Source organism: Carettochelys insculpta, chromosome 30 (assembly GCF_033958435.1).
Source record: "Carettochelys insculpta isolate YL-2023 chromosome 30, ASM3395843v1, whole genome shotgun sequence".
NCBI lineage: Eukaryota > Metazoa > Chordata > Testudines > Carettochelyidae > Carettochelys > Carettochelys insculpta.
This window is the reverse complement of record NC_134166.1, coordinates 14,487,939-14,501,169: the sequence shown is the minus strand read 5'-3', so window position 1 is coordinate 14,501,169 and position 13,231 is coordinate 14,487,939. Positions and strand designations below refer to the sequence as shown.

General features: G+C 51.2%; 1 protein-coding gene and 1 long non-coding RNA gene across 2 annotated transcripts; one reads left to right on the top strand and one right to left on the bottom strand.

The window, feature by feature from the left end:
- Positions 1 to 1,349: 1,349 nt before the first annotated feature.
- On the bottom strand, positions 1,350 to 5,376 carry LOC142003491 (uncharacterized). The gene is made up of 2 exons (XR_012642841.1): positions 4,597 to 5,376; positions 1,350 to 2,454 (listed from the first exon to the last, which is right to left on the bottom strand). It is a non-coding gene; the product is annotated as an uncharacterized LOC142003491 (long non-coding RNA).
- A 2,572-nt stretch (positions 5,377 to 7,948) lies between these two features.
- Positions 7,949 to 12,804, top strand: LOC142003490 (phospholipase A2 inhibitor and Ly6/PLAUR domain-containing protein-like). The gene is made up of 5 exons (XM_074980464.1): positions 7,949 to 8,074; positions 10,064 to 10,186; positions 11,047 to 11,205; positions 11,686 to 11,826; positions 12,137 to 12,804. Exons 1-5 carry the CDS (start codon positions 8,014 to 8,016, stop codon positions 12,292 to 12,294), a joined length of 642 nt encoding a protein of 213 aa, XP_074836565.1. The 5' UTR covers positions 7,949 to 8,013; the 3' UTR covers positions 12,295 to 12,804.
- Positions 12,805 to 13,231: the final 427 nt, after the last annotated feature.

Genomic DNA, 13,231 nt, shown 5'->3' with positions numbered 1-13,231 from the left:
TTATGCTCCCGGTGCCTTTCCCAGAGCGTTTCCTGGTTGATGGCCGATGTGAAGGGGGGGTCTCTGGAGGGGCCATTGCTCGAAGATGGTTTCTGCAGAGTCACAGGGCAGAGCTCCCCCTGTCCCACCCTGGCCAGGTTAGAGCATAGGAACAAGGGGAGAGAATTCAGAGGAGGTTCAGAGCGCCAAAAGGAACCCTGAAACAAATGGGGGTGAGATAACATGCGGGCGTGGACCACCCCAGGCACATAGGCCAGGGGAGGGAGGGACCAGACCCCCGTGTGAGGACTGAGGTAAGGTCCTGACCCCTGGGGGTGACTGTGACCCCGAAGAGTCGGGGGAGGGGAAAAGAGGGGATGACTCCAGTAGGGCCCCTGAGAGAGGGGGAAGGATCGGGACCACCCGGTATGGGGTAGGGAGAAGAGGGCCTGGTGCCCAGGCAGGGGGAGGTGGCCCAAGAAGTGGGGGCAGTGCGGTCATAGCTGTTCTCCCGGGGTCAGAGAGTTGGGGAGATGGGATCATACCAGCAGCTCCCCCCTCCTCGGACTCAACCGCTTACACGGGACAGGAAGCAGAAGGGGAAGTGGGAGGCCACAAGGGGGTCCTTCTGCAATGGCGTCTGTGGCCCTGCCCTGCTCCCCCTGCTTAGGGGGCCTGAGGCAGTGCCCAGACGCGCCCTGCAGCTGGCACCTGGAGCCACTGGGTGACAGGACATGGGGCCTCTCCCCACCTGTCAGAACCAGCCTGGCCCGGCCAGCACATGTAGGGGACACTTCCTGGCTGGGCTGCGGGGCGGGAGTGAGGGGCACCTATTAATATCCTAGCCACCCTCTATACCCACCTTGAAGCACCTCCTGCAACTCAGTCCCCTGCCAATCCCACCACCCCCTCTTCAGACTAGGGGCTCATATTCCTTCCTGCACCCAGGACCCCCTCCTGGACCCCACCCCCGCCCCGGCTCAGTGAAAGTGATTGACAACTTCACTTGTACTGTTGCCTCCTTCTTAAGGTGGCACAGTGGCAGTTTGTGCCCGGTGTGCAACGCTGGCCCAATAACACGCCGAGAGTGGAAGAAGAATCTTATTTGCCATGCCAAGTAAGGCGCAGGGGGATCTCTCCTCAAAGCCTGCGCACCTTGCAACAAGAAGTGAGCAATATTTATACTTCTCTCCTCCTTTGTTCACCTCCCCCCCAACAAACCAGGGGAGAGTTTCTCATACTCCCTTTATCCATTCCTCCAGCTCAAACTGAATTCCTACTGCTCATATGACATTCCGCTCTGGTAATTTCCTATTGAGCAGGAGGTAAAGTACCAATAGATTATTAACAGAATGTAAGTTACAGGGAGGTAGAGTTATTCAGTCGTATAGAACATGAACAGGATTTCAGTAACAAAACAATGTTGAATTTCATGAGAAAATTAAAGAGGATTCACTAACAATGCTAAATACAATATTGAACCTAATGGGAACATCAGTAAGCATTCATTTACAAAACAATGTTTCTATGAGTACAGAATATAACAACGTTTCCCCTGCCAACATTTCCCACTTTTGAGAATACTCAAGATGTCCCATATTGAGTCTTCTCATATTCCTTACTTAAAACCTGATTCATGGGTAGCATTCCCATTTCCTTATCTCTTAATACATGCATTCCTACTGATTGGTGAAAAAGGCTAACACACCCTTTAACTAATGGCAAACCTACTTGAATACAGCAACAAGCTAAAAGAAAAACTACTACAATAACTACCAAGGAAGATAACATACTTTTGATCCAATTCAGCCAACCTCCTAGACCCCAATTCCACCACTGGACACCCTCAGGGTCCTGTTTCAGGCTCTGGACTGGGGCCAAAATTATACAGGTGGTTGGCTGTGAGATTAATATTAAATTATTGGAAAGATGTATCATTCTGTACATGTTGCAAAGGAGTAGGTACTCCTATAAAACAAGTAGTTATTACCGATCCCATAGTATAACTTCCTCCAACACGAAAGTGTGAACTATTAGTTGCTGTGGTAGCTAAAAGAACCCACCAGTTATCCTCTACTGGGTGAAGAGAGGCGGTGGCCTCTTGTAGGTCCCCTGAATCTATAAATCCTAGCAAACAGATATATACCAGCAAATAACACATTTTGCTACACCATACAGAATTACTTTCGCTTAAACAATAATTTCAGTACTAAGTCCTCTTCAGCCTCTGGGGTGACACGGCTCACAGTCCACTTCTTTTCCTCAGCAGGTTCAACCTTTAGTCAAGTGAAGTGGACCCATGGTTTGACCCCTTCTAGTTTAGCAGCAATCTTAGTGGTCAATAAAACGAGGTGGGGTCCTTTCCACTTCCCTTGAAGGGGCTCCTCTTTCCACGTCCAAAGCAACACGCTGTCTCCTGGCTGAATATCGTGAAGGGGTTGGTCCAACGGAATGGGCTGGTTGTCACAAACAAACCTATGGATTGAAGACATAACAGATGATGACGACAGCAAATATTTCTTTAAAAACCCCTCCCCTATCCCCCATTCTATACCTGTACCAGGCACCTCATTCATTGGCCATGGTTGCCCATACAAGATTTCGAACGGGCTTAGTCCTAACCTCCCTTTGGGCAATATTCAGGTCCTCAAGAGGGCTAAGGGGAGGGCCTCTGGCTACTTAAGCTGAGCTTCCCAGCACAACTTTGACAAATGTCTTTTCAAAGTCTGATTCCCTTTTTCCACCACTCCGCTGGCTTGTGGTCTATATGGAGTGTGGTATTTCCATGGGATCTTGAGTCCATCTGCTACTTTCTCCACACATAGAGCTGTGAAATGGGTTCCTCGGTCTGATTCAATCCATTCTGGTACTCCGAACTGGGGGACTATCTCCTTTAAGATTTTAGTGGTAACCGTGCTGGCCGTACAATTTCTACATGGAAATGCCTCTATCCTTCCTGTGAAACGGTCCACAAGTACCAGGAGGTACCGAAACCCACTGGCGCGAGGTAGTTCAGTAAAGTCAATTTGCCACACAAGTCCCAGTCCCGGGGCTGATGGTAGTAGGGAGGGTACCACGGGTCTTCCTGCTCGGGGATTATTTTTCTGACATACCATATAGTCTCTAACCACCCGTCTGGCTTCATTTCTCATTCCATCTCCTATAAAGTACTTTTCTAATAATTGGACCAGGGCCTCCTGACCTGCATGTGTTCCTTGATGAAAACTGATAACCGTTGGCCTTATCAAGGGTCTGGGAAGCAACACTTGTCCTTTTTCACTTACATACCATCCTTCTCGCAGGTTCAGCTGTAACTGCTCAGCCAACTGCTGTTCTTGGGCAGAGTATTCTGGCTTTTCATGAGGATCTGGGAGGGTGGGAGTCAGAGGCACAAGAGCAATACCCTCTGTGTTCGCTACCCGTTTGGCCTCTCGGTCCACCCGGGCATTACCTCTAGTTACATCCGCATCCCCCCTTTGGTGAGCTAATATTCCAAGAGCCACTCCCTTCCTTTCATGCACATACAGCTGAAATGGTTTAGTAATATCTGGTAGACCTAGGGCTGGAGCTTCCATTAAATGCAATTTTAAAGCCTTAAATGCATGTTGAGCCTCTTTTTTTAAAACAGAACAAGACTCTGTTACTTTCTTTAACACACTCGTACAGAGGCTTAGCCAGTACCCCGAAATCAGGTATCCATAATCTGCAAAATCCTGCCATCCCAAAAAGGCACACAGTTGTTTCCTATTGCTGGGCTCAGGGATTTGACAAATTGCTTTTTTTCGCTCCTGCCAAGTTCATGCCTTTTTCTTGCTTCCTCCCTGGCTTTTGTTACAACCTGGTTACACTCCACTTCAGACAACAGGGTTCTCATTCGGACCTGACAGTCATTCCAGTCAGGCTTGTGACTGGCTAAACACCCTTTGAAAATTGAAATAAAGCGGCTAGGATCCGTGGAAAACTCCCCGGCTTGGGGTTTAAAAGTTGTCAAATCAAGCAGATTAAAGGACACATGGGAATACACCTGCACAGTAGTAGCCTGCCGATCCGCAGCTCCCAGTCTGTCAACCACTGTTTCAGTCACTAATAGATACAGTTCAACTGAGGAGGCTATCCCCAAATCATGGGAAACCCTTTCCCTGTATGGAGGGGGTGTGGGTGCAGAAGCCGAAGGGGGGTCCTGGTGACAGTTTACATTAGGCTTATTTACAGCTGGTTGCACTGTACATGGCAATCCACACATTTCCTGCAGGTCTTGTCTATTTCTAAGATATTCAAAACATTGGCCATACATATGTTCTTCCCATTTACCGGTACGTTGTAAAAACAAAAGCAGCTGCAATATGGTGTTATAATTTAGGGATCCCTCTGGTGGCCACCGCTCTTGTCCCTCTAAGATATATTGTGGCCACTCTACTGTGCACAGTCTCCTTAATCTAGATTTCGTCATAGGGTCCCCCCCTATAATTTTCCAGTGTTTCAAAACACAACCCAAGGGAGTATTTTCTTGGGGCTACTTTGACCTAGTCCCATCCTTATTACAGCCTATCGCCCCAACCCTGTATTGGCCGTCCGGCGTCCCAGAAGTCCCTTTCACAAAAAGGGACTGGGTCTTACCTGTCCAAAGGTCTGGCTCTCGCCGCTCCACCCTCTGTTTCCTCTCTCTCTTCCACGTTGCTGCGTTGCACCGTTGTGTCGTCCCTGGCAGGGGCTGCGGAATCCGGACGCCGGGTTCCCCTGGTAAAGTTACTGGTGCGCGCGCTGGAAGTCCGACGCCGTCTCCCGCCACCCCCGCCAAGAGGCGAGCCGGGCAAGGCTTTAATTTAGAGTGCCCACCCAGGGACGCCAAAACTGTTGCCTCCTTCTTAAGGTGGCACAGTGGCAGTTCGTGCCTGGTGTGCAACGCTGGCCCAATAACACGCCGAGAGTGGAAGAAGAATCTTATTTGGCATGCCAAGTAAGGTGCAGGGGGATCTCTCCTCAAAGCCTGCGCACCTTGCAACAAGAAGTGAGCAATACTTATACCTCTCTCCTCCTTTGTTCACCTCCCCCCACAACAAACTAGGGGAGAGTTTCTCATACTCCCTTTATCCATTCCTCCAGCTCAAACTGAATTCCTACTGCTCATGTGACATTCCGCTCTGGTAATTTCCTATTGAGCAGGAGGTAAAGTACCAATAGATTATTAACAGAATGTAAGTTACAGGGAGGTAGAGTTATTCAGTCGTATAGAACATGAACAGGATTTCAGTAACAAAACAATGCTGAATTTCATGAGAAAATTAAAGAGGATTCACTAACAATGCTAAATACAATATTGAACTTCATGGGAACATCAGTAAGCATTCATTTACAAAACAATGTTTCTATGAGTACAGAATATAACAATGTTTCCGCTGCCAACAGTACCAACGATTCTGTCCATAACGAGGAGAAGCTGCTTTCCAGAGAACCCATCTCCTGCAGCGCCGGCCCTCTTCCCTCCGTGACAAGGGGCGGCTGGAAGGCAGGGGGAATTGTCCAGCTGAAACTTTTTTCCAGTGTTGGAACACAGGCTGGGCACTGTGTATGAAGCAAGCAGGCGGGTTTATTACACACAGTACTGGTGGAGGGCCACTTCGCCCATCAGGGCTCAGTGAAGCACTGCCAGACAATAGATTACAACTGATTATATAGATGATTGATGAGTGAGGCGGAAAATACGACATGGGCGTCACCCATGCCTGGATAGGTTCGAGCAGCAAGATAAAATGAGCACAATAAGCCAATAATCTAAAAAGGTTAAAAAGGTTAGAGAGTATCCCCGCCCATAGCTTATCTCTAGTACAGGTGGTTTCCTCTACGTGTTAAAGGAAACAGATGCACAATGATCAGTTGTGTCAAGACAGGACAGAGAAAGTGGCTTATCCAGAAGACTTAAAGCACAAGTCATAAAAAGACTCAATATTTAAGTCACAGAGAAGCAAAAATAGTAATGAAATTGGACAAATCAGAAAAATATTATCCAGGTGACCAAATCAGAGAGTAGAGGGGCAGAAGGCCGGAGGGTGAGGGGAGTCAAGAATTAGATTAAGCCAAGTATGCAAACGAGCCCCTGTAGTGACCCAGAAAATTCCAAAAATGGTGTTGTGAAAATTCCTCTTCTACACTCTTCAAAGAGAGGCTGCCGAACTCTCTTTTATATTCAAATTCGACACATGGTTTGAACCGAGATTGGAATTTTCTGGGTCAATATAGGGGCTCGTTTGCATACTTGACTTAATCTAATTCTTGACTTCCTGCCCACCTTCTGCCCCTCTGTTCTCTGATTTGTTCACCTTGATAATATTTTTCTGATTGTCCACCTTGATTACTATTTTTGCTTCTCTGTGCCTTAAATATTGAGTCTGTTCTGGTATGGCTATGGTCTGAAGAAGTGGGTCTGTCCCACGAAAGCTCACCACCTAATACATTATTTTGTAAGCCTTTAAAGTGCTACTGGACTGCTTCTTTGTTTTGATAGTATACAGACTAGCACCGCTCCCTCTCTGTGACAAGTCATTAAAAGTCATTAACAGCACACAGCACTCAATTGGTTTCCACACTCAGGGCTTCTTCTTGGAATGCAATTGCTGAAACAGCTATTCCTCCCTTCAGACTACAAGGCCCTTCCTGCCTTCTCTGGGTCTTGTGGGGGAGATAAGGGAAAAGGAGCCCAGTGAGATCTTTCCACTCATGCTAGCTGGGTTTCTATATAATAGGCCTACTCCAGACTTTAAGAATCAAATAGGGGGTCTTTAGCACAAACCAGCCGTGTCTACACGTGCACGCTACTTCGAAGTAGCGGCACAAACTTCGAAATAGCGCCCGTCACGGTTACACGTGTTGGGCGCTATTTCGATGTTAACATCGACGTTAGGCGGCGAGACGTCGAAGCCGCTAACCCCATGAGGGGATGGGAATAGCGCCCTACTTCGACGTTCAACTTCGAAGTAGGGACCGTGTAGTCGTTGCGCGTCCCGCAACATCGAAATTGTGGGGTCCTCCATGGCGGCCATCAGCTGGGAGGTTGAGAGACGCTGTCTCTCCAGCCCATGCAGGGCTCTATGGTCACCGTGTGCAGCAGCCCTTAGCCCAGGGCTTCTGGCTGCTGCTGCTGCAGCGGGGGATTCATGCTGCATGCACAGGGTCTGCAACTCGTTGTCGGCTCTGTGTATCTTGTGATGTTTAGTGCAAGTGTGTCTGGGAGGGGCCCTTTAAGGGAGCGGCTTGCTGTTGAGTCCGCCCTGTGACCCTGTCTGCAGCTGTGCCTGGCACCCTTATTTTGATGTGTGCTACTGTGGCATGTAGACGTTCCCTCGCTGTGCCTATTTCGATGTGGTGCTGTGCAACGTCGATGTTGAACATCGACGTTGCCAGCCCTGGAGGATGTGTAGACGTTATTCATCGAAATAGGCTACTTCGAAGTAGGCTTCAGGTGTAGATGTAGCCACCATGGCCTGCCTGAGGAATTTTCCCCCTACACCATGAAGAAATACAGGTTTGGGGTGAATGAAACATTTTTTAAAATTACCGTCATTTTTGCTGCCTGGCTTTGGCAGGAAACAGCCGTAGACCGACAAAAGAAAACAATCTTGAGTAAAGGAAAAGTTTTGTGGTGACATTTCCAACATTAAATGATTTGTTTATTTCTAATGTAAAATGTCTTTTCAGTTCCAAATGGAGGGCACTTTTCATTGTGTAACCAATGAATTGGTTTTTATCCAAGAAAACAAACTGAACCCATTGCTTCAGCTTTTCTGCTGGATGAGACTTTTTGGTAAGTGAATAATGGTTTATTCCTGATATTTTTGGACCAAACAAGATATCAGAAAATTGGTATTTGCACAACTCAGTTGTTGCATGTGTCCCTCCCACCTCCATATTTGGCAGTAATTTCCTTTCCATCCTCATTTAAGCCTCACTCTCTCCAACCCCACACCGGCAGAGCTCACAGGCCAGCTGTGAGAAGGCACCATCCAGCTCCGAGCGCAGCCCCAGGTTCTCCATAGCACCATGATGGCTTCCTTGCTCCTGTGCCTCCTCCCTGCTCTCCTAGCTACAGCCAGTGCACAAGGTGAGTCATCTGCGGCTGCAGCCACTTAACCCCCTCTGGACTTAGACCATTTATACACCACGGCTCTGCAGCCAGGAGACCATCCAGCTAGTGCAGCAGCAGGATTAACTCTGTGCAGGGCACACGGTCCTGTCTACACTACGGTTACTGCAGTGGTTTAGCCACAGCGATGCAGCTGGGCTGACAGATCTCCCTAGTGGAGGCCCCGCCTGCCCCAGCGGAAGGGGTTTTCCATCCCTGTAGGAACTCCCTTCCCCCACTGACAGTGGCCCAAGCCGAGGGAAACATTCGCCTGGTCACCTGCATCTGCCCCACGGTTCTGTCGGCCTCACTGCGCTGCTCAGAGGGTGAATCTCTGTCCCTCCTAGCGCTGTAGCTATTGCTGTAAATGTCTCATAAACCAGCCTGCGGGTCGCCGGTACCGGACACTACCCTGGATTCTCATCTCCTTGAGGGCCCTTCAGCGCGACTTTGGCAGCACAAAGGGGATTTCATATCAAATCAAATGATGCTGCTGGGGACTGAGCAGAACCTGGAATCAGGCCTCTCATTCCCAGGAGCAGAGGGCTCTGCGACCCAGCCAACCAAGGGCCAAGGGGAGCCAGTGGCTGGGCATTGAATTCAGGCAGATCCCAGCTGGGATTTGCCATGGAGGAAGCTTCTCATGGGAGCTGGTAGTGGAGTTAGTGGATTCTCCATTCCCTGGAGCCTTTACACCCTCCTCTTCAAGGACCGGCTGGTTTTTGTCTGGGAATTCCAGGTTTCCCCTTCCCCACAGACAGGGAACAGCTGCGTTCACCCAGAGGGAGATCGGCAAAGTTGGCTTTACCTTAAGAAAATTCAGTCCCCTGAAGGCTCAGGGTTGTGTGATTGGGCCAATCCACCAGAGAGCCTCCCCATGGGGAACAATGCTCAGGAGGCTACAGGCCAAAGCAGCTGGGTTCAGCCCCCCAAACCTTCTTGTCCCACCCGTCTGCCAGCTGGCCGGCAAACCAGAGAGCCTGGCTGACCCCACCTCACCGGCATTCTCCTAGCTCTGTGCAACAAGAAAACTTCTGAGCACCATGGCCCCTGAGCTCCGGTGTTGCAGGGGATGTTCTAGACAGCAGTAGGGGGAGCCCTGTGGATTTGGGGGATGGAGAAATCAGATATAACAGGAACTGGGGAGTAGGAGACAGCCACTGGCATATGGCCAGAGCAGCCGCACCATCAACACCCAACCCCCACCCGCCCATAACTGTGCGTCGCTCACTCAAATAACTACTCAGTAGAGCCATTGACACCTTCCAGCCTATCAACCCCCACAGCCCAACTCGGCCCCGCGTCCCCCTGGGGTTCAACGTGTTACACCCCAAGTGCCTGATCTCCTGGACTGAAAGAAGGAAGATGGTGTATGTGGGGGAGGCGACTTGGGGGCACACACGGCCCCTGGGATGGGGGGAGAGTAGAGGCCCCTGGCGTGGGGGATGGGAGATTGGAGGCACCCAGAGCCCTAGGAATGGAGGTCTGTGTTACAGGGGCAGGGAGGCCCATAGAGCCCATGGCGGGAGACTGGAGGCTTGCACGGCATCCCTGCGATAGAAGGAGGGAGGGGTACCTGAATGGTGTGTGAGACCCACGGCAGGGGAGGGGCTGCCAGGAGCCCCAGGCGGAGCAATGGATTGAGCCAGCGCTCATGGGGAACTCCCTGCTCCAGGCCTGTGACTATCTTTGCCGTGGGAGTGACACCTTGGGTGGGAGGAGCTTATTCTGTGGGCGGTGCCTGAGGAGAGCACTGCCCCTTTCACTGGTCCCCAGCCAGACACTCCCTCCCTTCGTCGGGTACCACTGGCCCAGGGGCTGAGCTTGTGCAATTGCAGTGTGTCCCGCAGGGAGCCGGGTCCATGAACCCCTCCACTGGGTCGGAGCAGCCTTGGGGCCAAGGGCCGTGGCAGAGGCAACTGTGTTACAACACACGAAGAATGAAACTGCTGCTGCTTCTTTCTCCAGAGGAATATATAACGTGTGAACAGTGCAGCGCCTCAGCGAACACCTGCACTGCTGGGGGCACAACCTGCAGAGTACCAAAGGCGACAGGTGGCTGCATCACGATCATAGATGAAGATACACTGCGTAAGTGATAATACCTTCAACCAGGCTCATCTCACCCCACCCGACACGTCACTGTCCTCCTCACTGTCAAAGCCAACCCCAGCACAGCCCAGCACCCACCCAGCGCCATGCGCCCTGCTGGGGAAGATCAACAGGAAACACTTTCCCTCACTCCTAACTGCGGGGAGGGAAAATGGCACTGAGCAGGTGCCCTGGAATTTCACATTCATGTGTCTCTATGAGATGCACTAAAGCAAACTGCGGGAAATTGGCTGCGGCCGGGTCAGTGAAGATGTTCCCTGAGCTTGAGGGAACACTGGCACCATAGAAGTCAGTTGCAAAGTGGCGTTGCAGATTTCATTGCAGAGAGAAAACATCCCCCGTCTTCACACATGGTCACTGGTGGAGACCTCACCCGGGCCCTGGGGAGATTGTCCCAGGGGTTAATTTCCCTCCCCCTGAGAAACATTCTCCTCCTTTGCAGTCCAAATCTGTCTGGCTTCCGTCCCCTGCCACTGGATGGGGTCAGACCCTCTCCCACTCCTCCAAGGGGCCCGTTAGTGGATATTTGTTCCCTGGGTGGGTGCTGACAGACAGGGCTCAGTAACCCCTAAACTTTCTCCATGCTGAGCTGCGTCAAAGTTGCTCCTGGAGACTCTTGTTCTAAAGCAGCTTTTCTAACCCTTTAATCAGCCCCATGGTTCTTCTCTGTCCCTCCACAGCTGTCTGACCTCTTTCTGGAATGGTGGCTCTGGAGCTGGACAGAGGCTCCCAGTTGTCCTCTCCAGACCTCACAAGGGAGCTAATATCCCCCGTCTGCTGCCACTCTTGGCACCCATCCCGGCTTCTCAGCTTCTTCTTTACTTTCTTACTTATAACAGAAGGGACACCGACCACGAGCTTCTTTAGAGGCTGCGTAACTGACTTTGACAGAATCCTAAGTGGCCCCATCACTTACAGTGCCGGGGGCAACAGGAATCTGAGGATCAACACTGTAGGATGCAGAGATACAGACAGGTGTAACGCAGGTTCACTAGCAGGTACGTTGGGGATTTGTGTTTACTGAGCCCGTCTCAGGGCTTCTCCCTGTGAAACAGCTCACATGCATCAGGAACAGTGGTCCCCCTAAGTGTTTCCATTGGTGGGCGGAATAAATTTTATGTGTACTGAGGCATGTGCAGATGTGAACCACCAGTAGAAACACACACAGGCGGCTGTGGGCGCTCTGCTACTCGGCTGGGCAGTATCTGAATCTCTCCTGGGTGGCTGCCCAATCGCTCAGCTGACAGGGAACACTGGTCAGGTGGGTGCACATGGACAGTGAGGCTCATGCAGGGTAGAGTCCCACTATAGTGGTCACTTACACAACCTGCCCCATTTTCCACAGTCAGATTGTTCATGTGCACAAACCCCAACACAATTGTATTTGTGTCCATCTCTCCCCTTCATTGCCCCCAAAGCCCCGTCTGAAAGAGGTTTGTCCCACTTTGAAATCATCTCTCTGTCTCTTTGGTTCTCAGTGCCCACGGTGGACGCCCAGCCAAATGGGCTGCAGTGCCCGACCTGCTTAATTTTTGGCATCAATACCTGCGATGGCCAGATCACCCATTGCAGAGGGAACGAGACCTACTGCATCGATTTGTCTGGGTTGACATGCGCAGGTAAATTCAGCCACTGGGGAAGGTACCATGGGAATCTTAAGCTCCGGAGCTTCCCAGGAGCTGGTGATGCCTAGAGTCTGTGCTGGGACCTTGGGTGGGAGGGGGATCCCCAGAGGGAAGAAGAGAGGAATTGGGGAGGCCAGAGGGGAACAGACGCCTGTCCTGCCCTGGCCTGGTGAGTGGAGAGCAGGCGGGTGGGCATGGGAGGCAGAGTTGGGGAACTGTGGAGGTAGAGCAGAGGTTCTGGAGGAGAGAAGGAGCCCGAGCTGCCTGTGCCCAGTAACAGGCTGATGTTCTCTCTCACGTGCAGGTACACTTACATCATTTGCTGCAAAAGGATGTGCTTCTGCCTCTGCACAATATGTTAAAGTGGGAGGTATCCTGTTTTCTGCAGGCAAGATATTCTTGCTCGATAAAGCGAAAGCCACACCTGCAGAGAAAATACGCAGCAGCCCGGCTTGGAAATAATTCTTCTTCTCCCTCTTTCAGCCCAGCCTGGCTGGGCTGCTGCTGGTGAAGCTGGTCTCCTAGCTCCCTCCCTGCCCAGGCAGATCCACAGCACCCAGTGCCTGAGCTTTGTGGCTGATCTTTGAATCATATGTTAACTCTCTTGATTGCTTACAAATTCCCAGCTACCATCAGCAGTTGGGGGGTGTCGACAGGTTCCGGTGCCTAGAGCTGCCCCAGGATCAATAAAATGGCAGCTCAGCTGGAGACTATAATACTTGTAACCCTTTATCAATAACACCCAGAGCAGAGTCTCAAGCGCTGCAGCCCTGCAAGGGGCACAGTTATCAGCCAGCAAGTCCCTCAAAGGAACTGGGAGTGTTACCCATCAACTTCCACATTGTCCCCCATGGCCATGAGCCAGACACCTCCTGAACGCTGCACCTCACTCGCCTCCTGCCCGCAGCCTGGGGGGCACGGCTGGTCGGACCCGCTCTGCGCATTAGCGAACTTCCAGAACAAATCAGTGTCATAGGCTGAAGCCCCGGGTGTGTCGTTATTGTCAGGTTGCCACTTGCTGAGCCCGGCCGCATGGGACTGGGGTGCTGTCAGATACACTGGCCACGTCAGAACTGGCCTGGCTTTCTGCGCGATCACACCCGGGGCGACGCACACAACAGTCTCGGAAAGTAGGATGTAGGTTTCATCAAGGGACCCTGCAGTGTCCTCACTGCTAATCCCCCAGGGCTGAGATGCAGCTGTCTCTGGGATGGGGCCAGGGGCTGTTTATACAGAGATTCTTTCCCCAGAGCTGAATTGCAGCCATGTCTAAGATGGAGCAGCCCTGGCTCTGTGAGTCTGATTGTACAGCCCTGCCCACTCACAGTGCGGCTGGCACCACGACTGTAAAATGAGGCTGGAGTCAAAGCAGAACCTTCTCTTTGGGCCTCAGCCCCAG